This window comes from Arachis stenosperma, chromosome 3 (assembly GCF_014773155.1).
Source record: "Arachis stenosperma cultivar V10309 chromosome 3, arast.V10309.gnm1.PFL2, whole genome shotgun sequence".
Lineage (NCBI taxonomy): Eukaryota > Viridiplantae > Streptophyta > Magnoliopsida > Fabales > Fabaceae > Arachis > Arachis stenosperma.
The window spans coordinates 49,668,279-49,694,038 of record NC_080379.1 but is presented as its reverse complement, the minus strand read 5'-3'; the positions used below and the strand labels follow the sequence as shown (position 1 = coordinate 49,694,038).

At 38.3% G+C, this 25,760-nt stretch overlaps 1 protein-coding gene and 1 non-coding gene across 4 annotated transcripts; one reads left to right on the top strand and one right to left on the bottom strand.

Annotated features, from left to right (window-relative positions):
- Positions 1-380: 380 nt before the first annotated feature.
- Positions 381-488, bottom strand: LOC130972463 (small nucleolar RNA R71). Its single transcript, XR_009083629.1, has one exon. It is a non-coding gene; the product is annotated as a small nucleolar RNA R71 (small nucleolar RNA).
- A 21,272-nt stretch (positions 489-21,760) lies between these two features.
- LOC130969501 (nuclear transcription factor Y subunit A-7-like) lies at positions 21,761-25,146 on the top strand. Of its 3 annotated transcripts, none has more exons than XM_057895248.1 (5): positions 21,761-21,984; positions 23,763-23,842; positions 23,922-23,993; positions 24,101-24,280; positions 24,385-25,139. In XM_057895248.1, the coding sequence occupies exons 2-5, from the start codon at positions 23,768-23,770 to the stop codon at positions 24,694-24,696; spliced, it is 639 nt and encodes a 212-aa protein (XP_057751231.1). In that variant the 5' UTR covers positions 21,761-21,984; positions 23,763-23,767; the 3' UTR covers positions 24,697-25,139. The 3 variants fall into 3 exon arrangements, with proteins under 3 accessions (XP_057751231.1, XP_057751234.1, XP_057751233.1); XM_057895251.1 differs by having other exon boundaries at positions 21,762-21,984; positions 23,746-23,842; positions 24,385-25,146; XM_057895250.1 differs by having other exon boundaries at positions 21,769-21,984; positions 23,768-23,842; positions 24,385-25,146.
- The last annotated feature ends 614 nt before the right edge of the window (positions 25,147-25,760 follow it).

The following is a 25,760-nucleotide window of genomic DNA, read 5'->3' as shown; positions in this document are numbered from 1 at the left end:
AATAATAATGCAAGGAGGATGCTTGGTGATTATACTACACCTACTTCCAAGTTTGATGGAAGAAGCATCTCAATCCTGCTATTAGAGCAAATAACTTTGATCTGAAACCTCAACTAGTTGCTCTTCTGCAACAGAACTGCAAGTTCCATGGACTTCCATCAGAAGATCCCTACCAGTTTTTAACTGAGTTCTTGCAGATCTGTGAGACTGTTAAGACTAATGGAGTAGATCCTAAAGTCTACAGGCTCATGCTTTTCCCCTTTGCTGTAAGAGACAGAGCTAGAATATGGTTGGATTCACAACCTAAAGATAGCCTGGACTCATGGGATAAGCTGGTCGCGGCCTTCTTGGCTAAGTTCTTTCCTCCTCAAAAGCTTAGCAAACTTAGAGTGGATATTCAGACCTTCAAACAAAAAGATGGTGAATCCCTCTATGAAGCTTGGGAAAGATACAAGCAGATGACCAAAAGGTGTCCTTCTGACATGCTTTCTGAATGGACCATTTTGGATATATTCTATTATGGCCTTTCTGAATTCTCTAAGATGTCACTGGACCATTCTGCAGGTGGATCCATTCACCTAAAGAAAATGCCTGCAGAAGCTCAATAACTTATTGACATGGTTGTAAATAACCAGTTCATGTACACTTCTGAGAGAAATTCTGTGAATAACGGAACGACTCAAAGGAAGAGAGTTCTTGAAATTGATGCTCTGAATGCCATATTGGCTCAGAACAAAATATTGACTCAGCAAGTCAACATGATTTCTCAAAGTCTGAATGGATGGCAAAATGCATCCAACAGTACTAAAGAGGCATCTTCTGAAGAAGAAGCTTATGATCCTGAGAACCCTGTAATAGCAGAGGTAAATTACATGGGTGAACCTTATGGAAACACCTATAATTTATCATGGAGAAATCATCCAAATTTCTCATGGAAGAATCAACAAAAGCCTCAACAAGGCTTTAATAATGGTGAAAGAAATAGGCTCAGCAATAGCAAGCCTTATCTATCATCTTCTCAGCAACAGACAGAGAATTCTGAGCAGAGTACCTCTAACTTAGCAAACTTAGTCTCTGATCTGTCTAAGACCACTTTAAGTTTCATGAGTGAAACAAGGTCCTCCATTAGAAATCTGGAGGCACAAGTGGGCCAGCTGAGTAAGAAAATCACTGAAACTCCTCCTAGTACTCTCCCAAGCAATACTGAAGAGAATCCAAAAAGAGAGTGCAAGGCCATTGACATAATCAACATGGCCGACCCTAGAGAGGAAGGAGAGGATGTGAATCCCAATGAGGAAGACCTCATGGGACGTCTCTCAAGTAAGAAGGAGTTCTCTATTGAGGACCTAAAGAAATATGAGGCTCACATAGAGACCATAGAGATTCCATTAAACCTCCTTCTGCCATTCATGAGCTCTGAAAACTATTCTTCCTTTGAAGAGGATGAAGATGTAACTGGAGAGCAAGTTGCTCAATATCTAGGAGCCATCATGAAGATGAATGCCAAATTGTTTGGTAATGAGACTTGGGAAGGTGAACCTCCCTTGCTCATTAATGAACTAGATACATGGATTCAGTAAACCTTACCTCAAAAGAGACAAGTTCCTGGTAAATTCTTAATACACTGTACCATAGGCACCATGACCTTTGAAAAGGCTCTGTGTGACCTGGGGTCAAGCATAAATCTTATGCCACTCTATGTAATGGAGAAGCTAGGGATCATTGAGGTACAACCTGCCATATTCTCACTACAGATGGCAGACAAGTCAATAAGACAAGCTTATGGATTAGTAGAGAACGTGTTAGTGAAGGTTGAAGGCCTTTACATCCCTGCTGATTTCATAATCTTAGACACTAGGAAGGAGGAGGATGAATGCATCATCCTTGGAAGACCTTTCCTAACCACAGCAGGAGCTGTGATTGATGTTGACAGAGGAGAATTAGTCCTTCAATTGAATGGGGACTACCTTGTGTTTAAACCCAAGGGTGTTCCTCTGCAACCATGGAGAGGAAGCATAAAAAGCTTCTCTCAGTACAGAGTCAAACAGAGCCCCCACAATCAAACTCTAAGTTTGGTTTTCGGAGGCCACAGCCAAATTTTAAGTTTGGTGTTGAATCCCCACATCCAAATTCTAAGTTTGGTGTTGGGAGTTGGTGGACGAAATTGTGATTCAAATTCTTGTATCATTTGTGATCAATGTTCTAATTATGGCTCTGGTGGAATTCACAACTCCGTTCAACTAACCAGCAAGTGTACTGGGTCGTCCAAGTAATAACCTTACGTGAGTAAGGGTCGAATCCACAGAGATTGTTGGTATGAAGCAAGCTATGGTCACCTTGCAAATCTCAGTTAGGCGGATTGAACATTTGTAATAGTGATAATTGGATTGTTCTAATAAAAAGGAATAATAAAAGGGATAGAGATACTTATGCAGATTCATTGGTAGGAATTTCAGATAAGCGGAATGGAGATGCTGTAGAGCTCTCGGACGCCTGCTATCCCATTGCTTCTACTCAATCCTTCTTACTCCTCTCCATGGCAAGCTTTGTATAGGGGTTCACTATCAGCTGTGGCTACTTTCATTCCTCTCAGGGAAATAACCTGTACGGCTGTCACTCGCACAGCTAACCAGTCTGGAGGCATCACCCATGGTTGATAGCTACATCCCATCCTCGCAGTGAAAGCTAATGCACGCACTCTGTCACAGTACGGCCAATCACCGGTTGGTTCCCGCTCCTACTGGAATAGAATCCCTCTTTTGCGTTTGTCACTAACGCCCAGCAGGTTAAAGTTTGAAGCACGTCACAGTCATTCATGAACGGAATCCTACTCGGAATACCACAGACAAGGTGAGACTTTCCGGATTCCCAAGACCCTACTCAGAACACCACCGACAAGGTTGGACTTTCCGGATCCAGATGAATGCCGCCATCTATCTAGCTTATACCACGAAGATTCTGTTGGGGAATCTAAGAGATACACATTCAAGCTTTGTTGCATGTAGAACGTAAGTGGTTGTCAGTCACGTGCGCTCATCAGTGAGAATAATAATGAGGGTTATCTAACTCATCATCATTCATCATGTTCTTGAGTACGAATGAATATCTTGGAATAAGAATAAGATAGAGAATTGAATAAAAGAAAATAGAACTTCATTAATCTTTGAGGTACAGCAGAGCTCCACACCCTTAATCTATGGTGTGCAGAAACTCCACCGTTGAAAATACATAAGCAAAAGGTTCAGGCATGGCCGAATGGCCAGCCCCCTAAACGTGATCACAGGATAGAAAATACCATCCAGGATGTCTAATACAATAGTAAGAGGTCCTATATATACTAGACTAGCTACTAGGGTTTACATGAGTAAGTAATTGATGCATAAATCCACTTCCGGGGCCCACTTGGTGTATGCTTGGGCTGAGCTTGATCTATCCACGAGCTGAGGCTTCTCTTGGAGTTGAATTTCGAGTTGTGATGTGCTTTGGGCGTTCAACTCCGGATTATGACGTTTTTCTGGCGTTTAACTCCAGAAAGGAGCGTGTACTTGGCGTTCAACGCCAGTTTGCGTCGTTATTCTTCGAATAAAGTATGGACTATTATATATTGCTGGAAAGCCCTAGATGTCTACTTTCCAACGCCGTTGAGAGCGCGCCATTTAGAGTTCTGTAGCTCCAGAAAATCCATTTCGAGTGCAGAGAGGTCAGAATCCAACAGCATCAGCAGTCCTTTTGTCAGCCTTTTTCAGAGTTTTGCTCAAATCCCTCAATTTCAGTCAGAATCTACCTGAAATCACAGAAAAACACACAAACTCATAGTAAAGTCTAGAAATGTGAATTTAGCATAAAAACTAATGAAAACATCCCTAAAAGTAGCTTAAACTTATTAAAAACTATGTAAAAACGATGCCAAAAAGCGTATAAATTATCCGCTCATCACAACACCAAACTTAAATTGTTGCTTGTCCCCAAGCAACTGAAAATCAAATAGGATAAAAAAGAAGAGAATATACTATAAAGTCCAAAATATCAATGAATATTAATTTAATTACATGAGCGGGACTTGTAGCTTTTTGCTTCTGAACAGTTTTGGCATCTCACTTTTTCTTTTGAAGTTCAGAGTGATTGGCATCTTTAGGAACTTAGAATTTCAGATAGTGTTATTGACTTTCCTAGTTAAGCATGTTGATTCTTGAACACAGCTACTTTTGAGTCTTGGCCGTGGCCCTAAGCACTTTGTTTTCCAGTATTACCACCGGATACATAAATGCCACAGACACATAACTGGGTGAACCCTTTCAGATTGTGACTCAGCTTTGCTAAAGTCCCCAGTTAGTGGTGTCCAGAGCTCTTAAGCACACTCTTTTGCCTTGGATCACGACTTTAACCACTCAGTCTCAAGCTTTTCACTTGGACCTTCATGACACAAGCACATGGTTAGGGACAGCTTGGTTTAGCCGCTTAGGCCTGGATTTAATTTCCTTGGGCCCTCCTATCCATTGATGCTCAAAGCCTTGGATCCTTTTTACCCTTGCCTTTTGGTTTTAAGGGCTATTGGCTTTTTCTACTGCTCCTTTTTTTTTTTTCGCCATTTTTTTTTCGCAAGCTTTCTTTTTCACTGCTTTTTCTTGCTTCAAGAATCAATTTCATGATTTTTCAGATCCTCAATAACATTTCTCTTTGTTCATCATTCTTTCAAGAGCCAACAATTTTAACATTCATAAACAACAAGATCCAAAGACATATGCACTGTTCAAGCATTCATTCAGAAAACAAAGAGTATTGTCACCACATCAATATAATTAAACTAAATTCAATAATAATTTCGAAAATTATGTACTTCTTGTTCTTTTGAATTAAAACATTTTTCTTTTAAGAGAGGTGAAGGACTAATGGATTTTATTCATAGCTTTAAGGCATGGTTACACACTAATGATCATGAAATAGAGACACAAAAACATAGATAAACATAGTATTAAAAACCGAAAGCAGAAAGAGATAAAGAACAAGGAATGAATCCACCTTAGTGGCGTCTTCTTCTTGAAGGACCAATGATGTTCTTCAGCTCTTCTATGTCCCTTCCTTGCCTTTGTTGCTCCTCCCTCATTGCTCTTTGATCTTCTCTTATTTCTTGAAGAGTGAGGGCGTGTTCATGGTGTTCCACCCTTAGTTGTTCCACATTATGGCTCAAATCTTCCAAGGAGGTGCTAAGTTGCTCCCAATAGTTGTTGGGAGGAAAGTGCATTCCATGAGGCATTTGTCGATGATGCACTTCCTCATGTTCTTCTTGAGGGCCGTGAGGAACTTCCCTTGTTTGCTCCATCCTTTTCTTGGTGATGGGCTTGTCTTCTTCAATGGAGACATCTCCATCTATGATAACTCCAACTGAATAACATAGATGGCATATGAGGTGAGGGAATGCTAGCCGTGCCATGTATGAAGGCTTTGTCAGCTATTTTGTAGGGTTCGTTGGCTATGACTTCATGAACCTCTACTTCTTCACCAATCATGATGCTATGAACCATGATGGCCCGATCCACAGTAACTTCAGATCGGTTGCTTGTAGGGATGATGGATCTTTGAATGAACTCCAACCATCCTCTAGCTACAGGCTTGAGGTCCAGTCTTCTTAGTTGGACTGGCTTGCCTTTGGAGTCTACTCTCCATTGGGCGCCTTCCACACATATGTCCATAAGGACTTGGTCCAACCTTTGGTTAAAGTTGACCCTTCTAGTGTAGGGGTGTTCATCACCTTGCATTATAGGCAAATGAAATGCCAACCTCACATTTTCCGGACTAAAATCCAAGTATTTCCCCCTAACCATGGTGATATAGTTTTTCGGACTTGGGTTCATACCTTGGTTATGGTTTCTAGTGATCCATGCATTGGCATAGAACTCTTGAACCATTAAAATTCCAACTTGTTGTATGGGGTTGGCTATGACTTCCCAACCTCTTCTTTGAATTTCAAGTCGGATTTCCGGATACTCATTCTTCTTGAGTTTGAAAGGGACCTCATGGATCACTTTCTTCTTTGCCACAACATCATAGAAGTGGTCTTGGTGGCTCTTGGAGATGAATCTCTCCTTCTCCCATGACTCGGAAGTGGAAGCTTTTGCCTTCCCTTTTCCTTTTCTTGAGGAAACTCCGGCCTTGGGTGCCATTTATGGTGAATGAAAAATAAAAAGCTTAGGCTTTTTACCACACCAAACTTAAAATTTGCTTGTCCCCAAGCAAAAAGAAAAGAAGAGTAGAAGAAGAAGAAGAAAATATGGAGAGAGGGAGAAGAGAGGGTTCGGTTATGTGGGAGAATGTGGGTTTGTGTTGTGTGAAAATGTAAAAGAAAAGAATGGTATTTATAGGGAGGGGGGAGGGTATAGGTTCGGCCATGTTGGGTGGGAAAGGGTGGGAAATTGAATTTGAAAGTATTGGGGGTAGGTGGGGTGTATGGGGAAGAGGAGGTTGATGTGAATGGTGAATGGGTAAATTGGGAAGAGGAATTGAGGTGATAGGTGAAGGTTTTTGGGAAGTGTGACATTGAGAATGAGATTTGGATTAGAAGAATGTGATTAGGATTAAAAGAAATGTGGTAGGTGGGGATCCTGTGGGGTCCACAGATCCTGAGGTGAAAACAAATATCATTCTTTCACCATATAGGCATGTAACATGCCTTGATGCATCATTCTGGCGTTCAAACGCCCCTTGATGCACGTTCTGGGCGTTAAACGCCCATGTTATGCATGTTTCTGGCGTTGAACGCCAGTTTCATGCTTGTTTCTGGCGTTCAGCGCCAGATTGTCCTCTGTGTGCGCATCCTGGCGTTAAACGCCAGGTTGTTGCTTGTTTTGGGCGTTCAACGCCAGAATGGTGCTCTGTTCTGGCGTTGAACGCCGGCCATATGCACCTTCTGGGCGTTGAACGCCAGCCCGTGCGTCCCCAGGGTGAAAAATTTTTTTCTTCTGTTTTTGACTCTGTTTTTAATTTTTTTTATTTTTTCGTGACTCCTCATGATCATGTACCTAATTAAACACAAAAATAACAAAGAAACAAAATAAAATAAAATTAGATAAATAAAATTGGGTTGCCTCCCAACAAGCGCTTCTTTAATGTCAATAGCTTGACAGTGGTTCTCATGGAACCACAAGGTGATCAGGTCAATTTAAGTGTGGTATTCCCAACACCAAACTTAGAGTTTGGATATGGAGTTTGAACACCAAACTTAGAGTTTGGTTGTGGCCTCACAACACCAAACTTAGAGTTTGACTGTGGAGGCTCTTCTTGACTCTGAACTGAGAGAAGCTCTTCATGCTTACTCTCTTTTGTCATAGAGGGATGGCCATGTGCTTAAAACACAAGGTAGTCTCCATTCAATTGAAGGACTAATTCACCTCTGTTGACATCTATCACAGCTCCTGCTGTGGCTAGGAAAGGTCTTCCTAGGATGATGCATTCATCATCTTCCTTCCTAGTATCTAGGATTATGAAATCAGTAGGGATGTAAAGGCCTTCAACCTTTACTAGCACGTCCTCTACTAATCCATATGCTTGCCTTACTGACTTATCTGCCAGTTGTAAAAGCAGGTTGTACCTCAATGATCCCCATCTTCTCCATTACAGAGAGTGGCATAAGATTTATCCCTGACCCCAGATCACATAGAGTTTTTTCAAAGCTCATGGTGCCAATGGTACAAGGTATTAAGAACTTGCCAGGATCTTGTTTCTTTTGAGGTAGGGTTTTCTGAATCCAAGTATCTAGTTCACTAATGAGCAAGGGAGGTTTATTTTCCCAAGTCTCATTACCAAACAGCTTGGCATTCAGCTTCATGATAGCTCCTAGATATAGAGCAGCTTGCTCTCCAATCACATCTTCATCCTCTTCAGAGGATGAATATTCTTCAGAGCTCATGAATGGCAGAAGGAGATTTAATGGGATCTCTATGGTCTCTAGATGAGCCTCAGATTCCTCTGGATCCTTAATAGGAAACTCCTTCATGCTTGAAGGGCGTCCCAGGAGGTCTTTCTCCTTAGGATTTTCGTCCTCCTCCTCCCTAGTGCATTCGGTCACTCTGATTAAATCAATGGCCTTGCACTCTCCTTTTGGATTCTCTTCTGTATTGCTTGGGAGAATACTGGGAGGAGTTTCAATAACTTTCTTACTCAGCTGGCCCACTTGTGCTTCCAGATTTCTAATGGAAGATCTGGTTTCATTCATGAAACTGAAAGTGGCCTTTGACAGATCAGAGACTATGTTGGCTAAATTAGAATTGTTTTGTTCAGAGTTCTCTGTCTGTTGCTGAGAAGATGATGGATATGGCTTACTATTATTCAGCCTTGCACGTCCACCATTGTTAAAACCTTGATGGGGTTTTTGTTGATCCTTCCAGGAGAAATTCGGATGATTTCTCCATGATGAATTATAGGTGTTTCCATAGGGTTCACCTAAGTAATTAACTTCTGCCATGGCAGGGTTTTCAGGATCATAAGCTTCTTCAGAAGCTACCTCTCTAGTACTATTGGATGCATGTTGCAGTCCATTCAGATTCTGAGAGATCATGTTGACCTGTTGAGTCAACACTTTGTTCTGAGCCAATATGGCATTCAGAGCATCAATTTCAAGAACTCCTTTCTTCTGAGGTACCCCATTGTTCACGGAATTCCTCTCAGAGGTGTACATGAACTGGTTGTTTGCAACCATGTCAATGAGTTCTTGAGCCTCTTCAGGCGTTTTCTTCAGGTGAATAGATCCACCTGCAGAATGATCCAGTGACATTTTCGAAAATTCAGAGAGACCATAATAGAATATATCTAATATGGTCCATTCTGAAAACATGTCAGATGGACATCTCTTGGTCAGCTGCTTGTATCTTTCCCAAGCTTCATAGAGGGATTCACCATCTTTTTGTTTGAAGGTTTGAACATCCACTCTCAGCTTGCTCAGCTTTTGAGGAGGAAAGAACTTGTCTAAGAATGCAGTGACAAGCTTATCCCATGAGTCCAGGCTATCCTTGGGTTGTGAATCCAACCATACTCTAGCTCTGTCTCTTACAGCAAAAGGAAAAAGCAAGAGTCTGTAGACTTCAGGATTAACTCCATTTGTCTTTACAGTGTCACAGATCTGCAAGAACTCAGTTAAAAACTGATAAGGATCTTCAGATGGAAGTCCATAAAACTTGCAGTTTTGTTGCATTAATGCAACTATTTGAGGCTTAAGCTCAAAGTTATTGGCTCCAATGGCAGGAATGGAGATGCTTCTTCCATCAAACTTGGATGTTGGCTTTGTGAAATCACCAAGCATTCTCCTTGCATTATCATTATTATTTTCGGCCATCTCTCCCTCTTGTTCGAAATTTTCTAAAAGGTTGCTTCTGGATTGTTGTAATTTAGCTTCTTTTAATTTTCTCTTCAGAGTCCTTTCAGGTTCTGGATCAACTTCAACAAGAGTGCCTTTGTCCCTGTTCCTGCTCATATGAAAGAAAAGGGAACACAAAAAAGAAAGAAGGAATCCTCTATGTCACAGTATAGAGATTCCTTTATGTTAGTAGAAAAAGAAAGGGGTAGAAGAATGAAGAATGGATTCGGATTTGGATGAAGAGGGGTGAAGAGAAGTGTTAGTAATTAAATAATTAACTAGAGGAAGAAAAGAGAAGAGAGAATTCGAAGACAATTTTTGAAAAGGAGTTAGTGATTTTCGAAAATTAGAGATAAAATAAAATTAAAATTAAAATTTAAAACAATTAATTAATTAAAAAGAATTTTTGAAAAAGGGAAGAAATATTTTCGAAAATAGGAAAGAGAAAAGTAGTTAGGTGGTTTTGAAAAAGATAAGAAACAAACAAAAAGTTAGTTAGTTGATTGAAAAAGATTTGAAATCAAAATTTAAAAAGATAAGAAGATAAGAAGATAAGAAGTTAGATAAGATATTTTGAAATCAAATTTTGAAAAAGATAAAAATTTTTTTTTTTGAAAAAGATAAGATAAAAGATAAAAAGATTTTTAAGAAAAGATATTTTGAAAAAGATTTGATTTTTAAGATGACTTAACTAACAAGAAACTACAAGATAAGATTCTAGAACTTTAAAGATTGAACCTTTCTTAACAAGAAAGTAACAAACTTCAAATTTTTGAACCAATCACATTAATTGTTAGCTAATTTTCGAAAATTATATATAAAGATAAGAAAAAGATTTTGAAAATAATTTGAAAAAGATTTTTTGAAATTTTCGAAAATAAATAAAAAAAATGAGAAAGATATAATTTTTGAAAAAGATTTTGAAAAGATAAGATTTCTAAAATTGAAATTTTGACTTGACTTGTAAGAAACAACTAATTTTGAAAATTTTTGACCAAGTCAACCCAAAATTTCGAAATTTTGGAGAGAAATAAGGAAAAGATATTTTTTTGATTTTTGAATTTTTAATTATGAGAGAGAAAAACAACAAAAATACTCAATGCATGAAATTTTTAGATCAAAACAATGGATGCATGCAAGAATGCTATGAATGTCAAGATGAACACCAAGAACACTTTGAAGATCATGATGAACATTAAGAACATAATTTGGAAAAAATTTTTGATGCAAAGAAAACATGCAAGACACCAAACTTAGAAATTTTTAATGCATGAAAAATATGAATGCAAAAATGCACATGAAAAACAAGAAAAGACACAAAACAAGAAATCATCAAGATCAAACAAGAAGACTTGTCAAGAACACCTTGAAGATCATGAAGAACACTATGAATGCATGAAATTTTCGAAAAAATGCAAGAAAAATTTTTAAAGCATGCAATTGACACCAAACTTAAAAATTGACTCAAGACTCAAACAAGAAACACAAAATATTTTGATTTTTATGATTTTCTAATTTTTTTTTGGATTTTTATTTAATATTTTCGAAAATAATGTGAAGAAAAACGAAAATTTAAAAGAAAAATTTTGAAAAAGATTTTTGAAAAGAAAATTACCTAATCTGAGCAACAAGATGAACCGTCAGTTGTCCATACTCGAACAATCCCCGGCAACGGCGCCAAAAACTTGGTGGACGAAATTGTGATTCAAATTCTTGTATCATTTGTGATCAATGTTCTAATTATGGCTCTGGTGGAATTCACAACTCCGTTCAACTAACCAGCAAGTGTACTGGGTCGTCCAAGTAATAACCTTACGTGAGTAAGGGTCGAATCCACAGAGATTGTTGGTATGAAGCAAGCTATGGTCACCTTGCAAATCTCAGTTAGGCGGATTGAACATTTGTAATAGTGATAATTGGATTGTTCTAATAAAAAGGAATAATAAAAGGGATAGAGATACTTATGCAGATTCATTGGTAGGAATTTCAGATAAGCGGAATGGAGATGCTGTAGAGCTCTCGGACGCCTGCTATCCCATTGCTTCTACTCAATCCTTCTTACTCCTCTCCATGGCAAGCTTTGTATAGGGGTTCACTATCAGCTGTGGCTACTTTCATTCCTCTCGGGGAAATAACCTGTACGGCTGTCACTCGCACAGCTAACCAGTCTGGAGGCATCACCCATGGTTGATAGCTACATCCCATCCTCGCAGTGAAAGCTAATGCACGCACTCTGTCACAGTACGGCCAATCACCGGTTGGTTCCCGCTCCTACTGGAATAGAATCCCTCTTTTGCGTTTGTCACTAACGCCCAGCAGGTTAAAGTTTGAAGCACGTCACAGTCATTCATGAACGGAATCCTACTCGGAATACCACAGACAAGGTGAGACTTTCCGGATTCCCAGGACCCTACTCGGAACACCACAGACAAGGTTGGACTTTCCGGATCCAGATGAATGCCGCCATCTATCTAGCTTATACCACGAAGATTCTGTTGGGGAATCTAAGAGATACACATTCAAGCTTTGTTGCATGTAGAACGTAAGTGGTTGTCAGTCACGTGCGCTCATCAGTGAGAATAATAATGAGGGTTATCTAACTCATCATCATTCATCATGTTCTTGAGTACGAATGAATATCTTGGAATAAGAATAAGATAGAGAATTGAATAAAAGAAAATAGAACTTCATTAATCTTTGAGGTACAGCAGAGCTCCACACCCTTAATCTATGGTGTGCAGAAACTCCACCGTTGAAAATACATAAGCAAAAGGTTCAGGCATGGCCGAATGGCCAGCCCCCTAAACGTGATCACAGGATAGAAAATACCATCCAGGATGTCTAATACAATAGTAAGAGGTCCTATATACTAGACTAGCTACTAGGGTTTACATGAGTAAGTAATTGATGCATAAATCCACTTCCGGGGCCCACTTGGTGTATGCTTGGGCTGAGCTTGATCTATCCACGAGCTGAGGCTTCTCTTGGAGTTGAATTTCGAGTTGTGATGTGCTTTGGGCGTTCAACTCCGGATTATGACGTTTTTCTGGCGTTTAACTCCAGAAAGGAGCGTGTACTTGGCGTTCAACGCCAGTTTGCGTCGTTATTCTTCGAATAAAGTATGGACTATTATATATTGCTGGAAAGCCCTAGATGTCTACTTTCCAACGCCGTTGAGAGCGCGCCATTTAGAGTTCTGTAGCTCCAGAAAATCCATTTCGAGTGCAGGGAGGTCAGAATCCAACAGCATCAGCAGTCCTTTTGTCAGCCTTTTTCAGAGTTTTGCTCAAATCCCTCAATTTCAGTCAGAATCTACCTGAAATCACAGAAAAACACACAAACTCATAGTAAAGTCCAGAAATGTGAATTTAGCATAAAAACTAATGAAAACATCCCTAAAAGTAGCTTAAACTTATTAAAAACTATGTAAAAACGATGCCAAAAAGCGTATAAATTATCCGCTCATCAGGAGTCTACAACATTGACCTGATCACCTGTGAGGCTCTATGAGAGCCCACTGTCAAGCTATTGACATTAAAGAAGCGCTTATTGGGAGGCAACCCAATTATTCATCTAATTTTATTTTTCTTTTATTGTTCTTTTATGTTTTATTAGGTTCATGATCATGTGGAGTCACAAAATAAAAAATAAAATTAAAAACAGAATAAAAAACAGCAGAAGAAAAAGCACACCCTGGAGGAAGGTCTTACTGGCGTTTAAACGCCAGTAAGGAGCATCTGACTGGCGTTCAATGCCAGAACAAAGCATGGATCTGGCGTTGAACGCCAGAAACAAGCAACATCCTGGCGTTTAAATGCCAGGAATACACCTTGAGAAAAGCTGGCACTGAATGCCAGAAACAAGCATGGAACTGGCGTTCAACGCCAGAAACATACTGCAAATGGGCGTTGAACATCCAAAACAAGCATGAAGCTAGCGTTCAACGCCAGAAACAAGCATCAATCTGGCGTTGAACGCCAGGATCACATGCAGAGGGCATTTTACACGCCTCATTGGTGCAGGAATGATAATCCTTGACACCTCAGGATCTGTGGATCCCACAGGATCATATCAGGATCTGTGGACCCCACAAGATCCCCACCTACCTCAACTCACCTTCTCTCCTCTTCACACAATCCAATAATACTCTTCTCCAAAACCCTTCACCAATCACCTCAATTTCTCTTCCCCATCACCTCTTCACCACTCACATCCATCCACTCTTCCCCATAAACCCCACTTACCTTTAAAATTCAAAATCCCTTTTTCCACCCAACCCACCCAATATGGCCGAACCTTAACCCCTCTCCCTCCACTATATAAACCCCTCCATTCTTCTTCACTTTCACACAACACAACCCTCTCTTCTCCTCCTTGGCCGAAACACTAACTTCTCTCCCTCTCCTCCATATCTTCTTCTTCTTCGTCTATTATTTCTTCTCTTGCTCGAGGGCGAGCAATATTCTAAGTTTGGTGTGGTAAAAGCATAGCTTTTTTGCTTTTCCATAACCATTGATGGCACCTAAGGCCGGAGAAACCTCTAGAAAAGGGAAAGGGAAGACAAAAGCTTCCACCTCCGAGTCATGGGAGATGGAGAGATTCATCTCCAAAGCCCATCAAGACCACTTCTATGAAGTTGTGGCCAAGAAGAAGGTGATCCCCGAGGTCCCTTTTAAACTCAAGAAAAATGAGTATTCGGAGATCCGACATGAGATCCAAAGAAGAGGTTGGGAAGTTCTGACCAACCCCATTCAACAAGTCAGAATCTTAATGGTTCAAGAGTTCTATGCCAATGCATGGATCACTAGGAACCATGATCAAAGTGTGAACCCGAATCCAAAGAACTATCTTACAATGGTTCGGGGAAAATGCTTAGATTTTAGTCCGGAAAATGTGAGGTTGGTGTTCAACTTGCCCATGATGCAAGGAGATGCACGCCCCTACACTAGAAGGGTCAACTTTGATCAAAGGTTGGACCAAGTCTTTATGGACATATGTGTGGAAGGAGCTCAATGGAAAAGAGACTCCAAAGGCAAGCCGGTTCAATTAAGAAGACTGGACCTCAAGCCTGTAGCTAGAGGATGGTTGGAGTTCATCCAACGCTCCATCATCCCTACTAGCAACCGATCCAAAGTTACTGTGGATCGGGCCATCATGATTCATAGCATCATGAATGGAGAGGAAGTAGAAGTTCATGAAGTCATCTCCCTTGAATTCTACAAAATAGCCAAAAAGCCTTCCACCATGGCAAGGCTAGCTTTTCCTCATCTTATTTGCCATCTATGTTACTCAGCTGGAGTTATCATAGAAGGAGACATCTCCATTGAGGAGGATAAGCCCATCACTAAGAAGAGGATGGAGTCAACAAGAGAGCCCACTCATGGATCCCAAGAGATGCATGAGGAAGCTCATCACCAAGAAATCTCGGAGATGCCTCAAGGGATGCACTTTCCTCTCAACAATTATTGGGAACAACTCAACACTTTTCTAGAAGACTTGAGTTACAATATGGATCAATTAAGGGTGGAACATCAAGAGCACTCCATCATTCTCCATGAAATTAGAGAAGATCAAAGAGCAGTGAGGGAGGAGCAACAAAGGCAAGGAAGAGACATAGAAGAGTTCAAGGACATCATTGGTTCTTCAAGAAAAAAGCGCCACCATCACTGAGGTGGACTCATTCCTTGTTCTTATTTCTCTGTTTTTCGGTTTTTATGCTTAATGTTTATCTATATTTGTGTCTTTCCTACATGATCATTAGTATTTAGTAACTATGTCTTAAGGCTATGAATAATTCTATAAATCCTTCACCTCTCTTAAATGAAAAAATGTTTTAATACAAAAAGAACAAGAAGTACATGAGTTTCGAATTTATCCTTGAATTTAGTTTAATTATATTGATGTGGTGACAATACTTTTTGTTTTCTGAATGAATGCTTGAACAGTGCATATTTTTTTTTATCTTGATTGTTTATGAATGTTAAAATTGTTGGCTCTTGAAAGAATGATGAACAAAGAGAAATGTTATTGATAATCTGAAAAATCATGAAATTGATTCTTGAAGCAAGAAAAAGCAGTGAATAGAAAAAGCTTGCGAAAAAAAAAGAAAAAATTGGCGAAAAAAAATAGAAAGAAAAAGAAAAAGCAAGTAGAAAGAGCCAATAGCCCTTAAAACCAAAAGGCAAGGGTAAAAAGGATCCAAGGCTTTGAGCATCAATGGATAGGAGGGTCCAAAGAAATAAAATCTAGGCCTAAGCGGCTAAATCAAGCTATCCCTAACCATGTGCTTATGGCATGCAGGTCCAAGTGAAAAGCTTGAGACTGAGTGGTTAAAGTCATGATCCAAAGCAAAAAGAGTGTGCTTAAGAGCTCTGGACACCTCTAACTGGGGACTTTAGCAAAGCTGAGTCACAATTTGAAAAGGTTCACCCAGTCATATGTCTGTGGTATTTATGTATCCGGTGGTAATACTGGAAAACAAAGTGCTTAGGGCCACGACCAAGACTCATAAAAGTAGCTGTGTTCAAGAATCAACAAACTTAACTAGGAGAATCAATAACACTATCTGAAATTCTAAGTTCCTAGAGATACCAATCATTCTAAACTTCAAGGGATGAAGTGAGATGCCAAAACTATTCAGAAGCAAAAAGCTACAAGTCCCGCTCATCTAATTAGAACTAATATTCATTGATATTTTGGGATTTATAGTATGTTCTCTTCTTTTTATCCTATTTGATTTTCAGTTGCTTGGGGACAAGCAACAATTTAAGTTTGGTGTTGTGATGAGCGGATAATTTATACGCTTTTTGGCATTATTTTTAGGTAGTTTTTAGTAGGATCTAGCTACTTTTAGGGATGTTTTCATTAGTTTTTATGCTAAATTCACATTTCTAGACTTTACTGTGAGTTTGTGTGTTTTTCTATGATTTCAGGTATTTTCTGGCTGAAATTGAGGGACCTGAGCAAAACTCTGATAAAAGGCTGTCAAAGGAGTGCTTATGCTGTTGGATTCTGACCTCCCTGCACTCGAAATAGATTTTCTGGAGCTACAGAACTCCAAATGGCGCGCTCTCAACGGCGTTGGAAATTAGACATCCAGAGCTTTCCAGTAATATATAATAGTCCATACTTTATTCAAGATTAGATGACGTAAACTGGCGCTCAACGCCAGTTCCATGTTGCATTCTGGAGTCAAACACCAGGAACACATCACGAACCAGAGTTTAACGCCAAAAATACGTTACAACTTGGCGTTCAACTCCAAAAGAAGCCTCTGCACGTGTAAAGCTCAAGCTCAGCCCAAGCACACACAAAGTGGGCCCCGGAAGTGGATTTCTGCATCAATTACTTATTTCTGTAAACCCTAGTAGCTAGTTTAGTATAAATAGAACTTTTTATTATTGTACTAGGTGTCTTTGACAGTATAGTCTCTTGACCATTCGGTCTTTTGATCATTCATGGGGGCTGGCCATTCGGCCATGCCTGGAACTTCATCACTTATGTATTTTCAATGGTGGAGTTTCTGCACACCATAGATTAAGGGTGTGGAGCTTTGCTGTACCTCGAGTTTCAATGCAATTACTACTATTTTCTATTCAATTCAGTTTATTCCTGTTCTAAGATATTCGTTGCACTTCACCATGACGAATGTGATGATCCATGACACTCATCATCATTCTCACCTATGAACGCGTGACTGACAACCACTTCCGTTCTACCTTAGACCGAACGCATATCTCTTGGATTTCTTAATCAGAATCTTCATGGTATAAGCTAGAATTGATGGTGGCATTCATGAGAATCCGAAAAGTCTAAACCTTCTCTGTGGTATTCCGAGTAGGATTCAGGGATTGAATGACTGTGATGAGCTTAAAACTCGCGATTGTTGGGCATGCTGACAAACGCAAAAGAATCAATAGATTCTATTCCGACATGATCGAGAACCGACAGATGATTAGCCGTGCTGTGACAGAGCATTTGGACCATTTTCACTGAGAGGATGTGATGTAGCCATTGACAACGGTGATGCCCTATATACAGCTTGCCATGGAAAGGAGTAAGAAGGATTGGATGAAGGCAGTAGGAAAACAGAGATTCAGAAGGAGCACAGCATCTTCATACGCCTATCTGAAATTCCCACTAATGATTTACATAAGTATTTCTATCTTTATTTTCTGTTTATTTATTATTATTATTATTCGAAAACTCCATAACCATTTATTATCCGCCTAACTAAGATTTACAAGATGACCATAGCTTGCTTCATGCCAACAATCTCCGTGGGATCGACCCTTACTCACATAAGGTTTATTACTTGGACGACCCAGTGCACTTGCTGGTTAGTTGTGCGAAGTTGTGAAGAAAGTGCTGAGTTAGTAGATGCGCATATCAAGTTGAATGCCATTATTAGAGATCACAATTTCGTGCACCAAAAAGTGATGACTTATATATGGAAAATGTGAATACATGAAGTATATGTGATGCCATAGCAATGATGAATGGTTGTGAAATGATCATGCATGAAGGTGAATGAATGTGATGATTGATACTTCTTTCATGATGAGAATATGTAAGTTTTTCTCTGTTGCAAGGTGTGTCGGGAACTATATCCCATGAGTGTGACGGGCACTATATCCCAAGAGCGTGGCATGTTGGGCGCTATATCCCAAGAGTGTGGGAGCACTTTGTCCCAAGAAATGCGACAGGCACTATATCCTAAGAGTGTGGAGGCATAGGGAGATGATATATGGGTTAGCTACCGAGTGTGTCGGGTTCTGGCAAGATAACCAACACGTGAGCTCATGGTCAGTAGGAAAGGCATGCATCATATGCATCTGTTTGTTTTGTTTGAGTTTGTATTATTTGGGATTGTCTTTGTGAAATTACTATACTTACTTGGTATATGATTTTCTTGCTGTACCTGCCTTTTACTTGTGTTTGCTTTTGTCTATTTTTTTTGTCTATGTGGTTCTATCATAATTTCGAAAGATTGGAGGAAAGCCAATGATTTTAAGGGTTAAGTTAGAATTGAGATAAGTTAGAACTCTTTAGATACCTTACCTTATTTTATGATCGTACATGTTTGTTTGTCGGAAGTTCTAGGATTGCCTTCGGCTTTCCCAAGACATTATATGTTAGATATGTGGGTACTGTTACCATGCTGAGAACCTCCGGTTCTCACCCATGCAAATTTTGTGGTTTTCAAATGCAGGTCAAGATGCGCCTTGCTAGGCGTCTGAAGTTCTATTGCAGCGAAGATGGGAGTTTGGGCTTTTATATTTTGTTATGTATATATAAATGCTTAGACTTCTCCTTTTATATATTATACCTTGGTGTCTCATAGAGGTTTTTGTTGGAGAACTAGGGTTTATTTTGAGAACTTTAGATATGGGATTATATGTATGTGTGTATGTAAATATTCTCTGACCAGCCTTAGCTTCGCAAGCTGAGCTTGGAGCTTGACTACTTTGTATCCTTGATCCTCTACTCTGATACTATATATGTATTTAATTGCACTTAATCTTTTCTTCGAATGCAAGTAAACGTTATTCACGAGCGTTGCACTTTTCGGTTTCACGACTTTGCTTTACCTATTTCTTCAAAGGCTCCTAGATATAAAACTTTTTCAACTATATTATATATGAGTCGTTATCTATTAAAATGAATTCATAAAATTGGCGAGTTTTATTGGGTGTAAATGGCTTGAAATGGAATCCAGTAGGAAAGATTTTTGGGATGACTTTGTTTGGCGAGTTATCCAAAAATTCAGGCTCCATTTGGATAATATTTGAGTATTTGTTTGTGGATATGTAATTGGCTTGGGTTTTTTGTGTTTGGTAGTGATTGTGGATGTTTGTGGTGTTAGGACTATGGCATTTTCTCTTGGTTTCTGTGCGACTATTTTTTGGTTGGCTCCTTGGGATATCAGCTGACTTAAGTCAATTTCTTCATCTGACTCACTGCAAATGTCAGCCCAAGATTTTTTGTTAATTTTAGTGAGACCTTGGTCTTGTAAGGCCAAGAGGGTTTCGATTTGGAAGGCGTAGTCTGCCTTAGTCTATTTGGCTTGATTGATTACTAGTTCAATGGATTGTTGGGCTGGATTTTTAGAAGGTTGTTGGGTAGATGACCTAGTTGGGGTGCTTGACCCTGATTTTTTGCTTGGCCCTGGTAGGGCTAGGCGAACGCCTCTACCTCTGACAGAGGCTAATGTTGCCTTTTTAGGCATCTTTTCCTTGCTTGTCTCCCTACAAATATTCACGTGTGAGAAAGTCAGGGAGAGAATTTGAGTTACCATTGATGTGCTCAATATCAAAATCAAAAATGGTTAAGATGGCTTGCCATCTGGCAAAAATTTATTTTGATGCAAGGTTTTTAACATCTTTTTGTAAAACTTATATATATATATATATATATATATATATATATTGTTTTTAGAGGTCGTAATACCTAACCACCTCTATTTTATGACTTAAGCATAAGATTCTGTGTGGTAGGGTGTTACAGAAATCACTAAGCCTCCACATATGCATATAGTTCAACTTATCCTACGGTCAACTAGCCTACGTTTTCACGTGACATTATATATTATCTATGAGAAACCAAAATCATACCTTGGCTGATTCCTCCCTATGCCAAAGACACCTCAATTTAGCAAAGTCTCAGCCTCCAGCACTAAGATTCCAGCACGCAAAGCACAATCAAGCTTCCAAATTCCTCAAATATGCTCTAACTCACATATATATTACTTAATTCACATCATTACATTTATACACACAAACTCAATATCCATCCACATATAATCAAGGAATTCACTAAGGTTTGAGAGTTCTTACCTTACTTATGCATCAATTGAGCAAAACTCACTAATTTTCTCAAACTAGTTTGATCCTAAACATTAAGACATGACAATTTCAATATTCAATGGCGCAAATTTTTGAAAATTAGGAGAAGAAGAGGCTAAGAGTGAGATCAAGATTTCTTACCATATTAGTTAGTAGGATTTGTAGAGCTCGACGCAGTAGACGCGTGGCCGCAAATGGTGCGGTGATCGTAGCTCCGGATTGGAAGTTATATGGATTTGAAAGAGAGGTTAGGGTTATGGAATTTTCTTCCTTCTCCTCATGCAATCAGCAATGTGTTTTATTGTTTTGAGGAAGGAGAAGAGCTGATGCTCTTCATATATGGGGGTTGGGTTGGGTCTTGGGCCCATTATGGGCTCGATTTATTCGATTCGGCCCGTTTGGCCCAACTTTGGCCAAAACCTTTAAAATTAGTATCAAAATTCATATTTTAATTATTTTTATTTTATTAAATTATAAAATTTAATTTTTTAATTTTTTTAAATTTAAATTAATTTATTAGTTAATTAGTTACTAATTATCCGAGGTTTTTACAAATTACACTAATTAAATTCACATTTCAAACTAGGATTTTACTTAAGAATATGGATAATGAAGGGATTAGGCTTCTTTACCTTAACCCACTTGAAATTGGGATGGAACTCACTTGGAATCCATATTAAAGTACCCCTAAAGAACTAAAATCACAATATCTCAACACTATATACCCGAACAAAATACAAAAATGAAGAACATAGGAAACTAGATGAGGATTTTAAGGTTACTTACCACAATACTTAAACATAATTGAAGAGGGATCCGAGACGAACCCATGGCTGCAAATGACTCGTCAATCGGAGTTTCAGAGCAAAAATTTTGGAAGATGGAAGAAGATGATGAATAGTGAAATAAGAGTTTCTCTCCTTGTCTCTTCTCTTCCTTCCAAGGCTGAATGTATGTGAATAAATTTGGTATTGTGTGTTGAAATGGCTAAGTCATAAGCTTATATATGTGTGAGCTTGGGCCTATAACATGGGTCTAGTTTAACCGTTTTAGCCATTTGACCTAATTTTGAGCCAAAACTTTTAAAATAAGTATTTGAGCTTTCGTTTTAAATATTTTTCCTTATCATTTTTATAATTTCAATTTTCTTCACTTGCAATATCAGACAAACTTAAAACGGTATAGTCGATTTTAACATCCGTACGCGTTTTTTTCACTAATAATTCTCCAAATTATAAATTTCTAATTTTCTAATCCTCTTTACTTATAATTAATTTATTAATAATAATTATTAGAGTTTTATATAATCAATTTAAAATAATAATTTTTTTAAAAAAATATTTTTTTTATATATAAATATATATTTTATTATTTTAATTTATTGATAGTTGAATTTTGATAGAAATTTTGAATTACTAAATTTTTAATGGTACTCATTCAATAACCGATTGGATTTTAAAGCTTATGGAATAATAGAAGTAAAAAGAAGAGAGTAAAAAAGAACAACAGAACAAACCCTGAGACGAATATGTAAGTATTATTATTTGAAAATTTGCATTTATGCCAAAATATCCGTCCCCAACAGTCAATTAGGAAGAGAGAGAGAAGAGAGCATTCTAGACTCTAGAGAGTGAGAAACAGGGGAGAGAATGACAGTACACTTGAAGGGTGGGTGAGTGAGAGAGAGAAAGAGGGGTTTCAGGAGAGGAGACATGCCCAACTTGAACCCAACAACAGTAGTCATTGTACTTGCACTTTCTCCTTCTTCATTCCTACTTTCCCACTTCCCAAACGGTACTTCCCTTCACTTTACTTCACTTCACTTATCCTCTTTGTCTCTCCACTACATACTCATCCTTTTCTTTTATTTTTCATTCCCCTCTATGAGCTGCCTTTATTCTTTATTTATTTATTTATTTATTATTTGCTTTTTTGTTCTTTTATCGGTGTGCCTTCTTTTCGTTTTCCTCTATTTTTGGATGCGTTTCTTTCCTTTGCCTTTGCCTTTGCCTTGTTTTGTGATTTGATTTTATGTATGTGGGATCCAAGTGTTAGTATGGTCTAGGTGCTTTAACATGTTTCCCATTTGCATGTGGAGTTTGAGGTCAACTATGTCTTGCTGTTTAGGTCATTACTCACTTAAGATTTGGAAGAATTGCTTCTGAGGTAGTAAAAGCTTTTTCTTTTTCTTTTTTTCTCTTAATTTTAAATTGCTGTGTCATATCTCTTTCCTATGTTCTTTCTCCTTCTGTGTTTTGGGCAGGGAAAAAAGGTTTGCATATTTTGGGAGGTTTCTTTATTCTTTTTTTCTTCTTTAATCTTTATATTCTTTGATCGTCGAAATAAAGTAATAAGGAAAGAGTATATATGATAAATAAAAAAGCATAGTCAATACCAAAAAATGTCACTCAAAAAATAAACCAAAACATCAAAGCAATCTCTTCTCTTATCTTTTACAATATAATATAATCCCAATTTCCAAGTGCCATATTTGTCTAGAAACTCCAAGATGATGACTTCTATGGTCATAAAGAAATACAACAAGAAAACAAATGGCATAAGAACAAAGTGAAAAATCATAAGAACATGCCAGATAATCAATCTAATGAAAGACAAATGAAAGGATTCGCAAATTCTTCCATTCGGTGATTGTTGTCGTATTTACAATAATGAATAATTTACTCTTTGGAAGATTTTTGTTTTTTGGTAATTTCTCATTGGGTGTTGATTTTAAGATGGTCTTTCCAAGGTGAATATTTGGAGAATGGAGGCTATAATGATGAGCCGTACATGAATGAGTAATTTGAAAATTTCCATTAAAATATTCCTCTTTTTAATGCAAGGTGAAAAGATTATGTAGAATACATATTATTAATAGTTTGTCATTATAATAGTTATTTCCCATCATTTCTATTCCCAATCTTAATTAGCCAATTGATTTAACGCTACTTGGCAAAATCTCAATGCATTTTGTTATTGTTTAGGATCACTGAAAGGACAATCATTTGCGATTAGTAGTAAATTAAGTGACTAATAAAATGCAAAACTGAAAGGACTAGACAAATAAGAGGTACATATAAGGATTTGAGGACTGAGAAAATTTAATCACGTGAACTTAAAACTTAGCTAAAATTGCATGCATTCTTTGTTCCCTTTTTCACTGCTGACGGCATGCTATATTTGTGATAGATGCATTCTGAGATGGTCTATGACAAGATAAGACTTTATCTTTTGTTATTGTCTAGTGAGATAAAACATTGCTTTTGTTATTCTTTTTGTTCTTTCACTATTTCACTACGTCGCAGTCAAGCCGTACAATTATGGGAGTAGTAGATTCTCTTGTTTAGGAAGTGGGAGTAGATTCATCTAGATAATTCTTTTCCATAACTTTCTTTCTAATTTTAAAGCATCTAAGCTGATTCTATTTGTTATTGTATTTGAGGTCTGTTAATGGATTTATTTTGTGAACAACTGTGTATATTGACTGGGGTGAACTTATCTTTGTGTATTAACATTGAAACCATTTTCTCAAGTCAACTTACGAATTTTGACTAGTGGCTTTGATGTTGAAGATTAGATGAAACCGTTTCTCTCGCTCAATTATCCGGATACAGCATTCGATTGTGCACAAATTGAATGCGATTACTCGATGGTATGTGAAACTTACCCTTTTCGATTTGTCACGCTTTACCCTTTTAGAAGCTAAGTAGTTTTTGGTCTTTCAATTATAGGCTCATAGTTCCTATCCTTACGAAGATCCCCTTTTCGCCGGTTCATTTGTTGCTTATGGACCACAGGGTATTGTAAGTGCACTTGGGATTTCGGATTTTGGTGATTGTAATTCCCATTACTTTTTTTTGTCCAGTATCATGTTTTAATATGATTTCACTGTTTGCTTAAAATATTATAGAATCAACCCCAAATGTTGCCCCAGATGCTAGGATTGCAATCCACTAGAGTTGCTTTACCACTTGATCTTGCCGAGGAAGGCCCCGTTTATGTCAATGCAAAACAATACCACGGTATACTGAGAAGGCGTCAGTCGCGAGCAAAGCTTGAGGCTCAGAACAAACTAATAAAAAATCGTAAGGTATGCTCTATAACATGGTGATGGTAGCTTTGCTTTTGTTCAGTAATCTTGTATGCACGAAATGAAAGAATTCTGCAAAATATATTGATTCTCTTTCTTTTCAGCCATATCTACACGAGTCTCGCCATCGCCATGCTTTGAATAGGGTCAGGGGTTCCGGGGGACGATTCCTGAGCACCAAGCAGTTTGAACAATCTAATGCTGATGTTGCCACTGGCGCGCATTCTAGCTCAGACCCCAGCAAGGATGCATCCAAGGTTGAAAGTCATCTCTTGAGAACAGCTGGCAATGCATCTTCAATCACAACCTGCTCGGATCGGACGTCCTTGTCAAGCAACAGTGTTAGCAGGCAGCCGGAAGCGCAGCTGTTCCTGGCAGGCCCTGCAAACATGGGCCGAGCTCCAGTGGTCTGGTGAGAGGTGGAACTGGACCACGCAAGATCGATCGAGCTTCATCGGTCAGGCAACTCATCCTTGGCTCTGTCACTTTACTTTCTACTTTGTGTTTTCATGTGGTGTTGTAAAATGTTAGTTTTAAAACTGAAGACTTCTACTAATGCCTTTTCTACGACGGGGCCTTTTCTACGTATTGTAATGTTGCTGTTGCATGTACTGGTCTTGTAATCTTGTTGAAGTGGATTGGACATATATATTTGTCATTTGTGATCCATTATCTGTATATTCAAAATTAAACTTTGAAACTTTGTGTCACAGCTTCTTTGTCCAAATTGGCAAATATTTGAGTCATACGAGACTATTATATGTATGTGCTTCTACACATTTTGTACAAGGGAATTGTTATTTCAACATCACAACTAAAAAAGTAGTTTTAAGTTCATATTCCGCATAAAACAACTTACCTTTCTATCCAATACTCCCGTCCTGTGCAAACAAAAATCTCTTCTTTCTTTCCATCACACATGCAATTCAAGTCCGTTCTTATTTTTACACACACAAATTCACACTCCATACAACTCTTTCTTCTTCTCCGTTTCCTCATCCTCAAATCCAAATTTTAACGTATCTTTCAACACAAAATCTCTGATCTCTGTTTTGTACTGGTTCAATTTGGTGCTAGTATCAACACAGGTGACAATGCTGGCGCTTAGCAGTGAGATCGAAACAACATTTGCGATTAGAAATGAATTTGATTGAAGAATACTATGAGGCTGAATTTGATTTGTCTAGAATTGATGCAAAGGATAAACTGAAGGCTCAAATTAGGTGTGAATCTTGTGGAATTTGAAGTTATTTTGTTGCAAATAACGGTTGACCTTGGATTTAGAATTGTTTTGCATGTTTCACATAAGCCATTGTAAGACAAAATATATGGAATATAAGTTCGATACCAGAAGGAGAAGCACTAACATAAAGTGAAAATTAGAGACTACCACAAGTTAAGAGATTTAAGTATCTTCCACAAGATAATAGAGAATTCAAGTAAACTGGCCAAAGAATAGAGTACGGAGTAATTAGTAAAG

Coding starts and splice junctions, on each gene's coding strand:
- LOC130969501 (XM_057895251.1), top strand. CDS start 23,768: ATGAAACCGTTTCTCTCGCTCAATTATCCGGATACAGCATTCGATTGT. Junction 23,843..23,921: donor TTGAATGCGATTACTCGATG/GTATGTGAAACT, acceptor TTTCAATTATAG/GCTCATAGTTCCTATCCTTA. Junction 24,281..24,384: donor AACTAATAAAAAATCGTAAG/GTATGCTCTATA, acceptor CTTTCTTTTCAG/CCATATCTACACGAGTCTCG.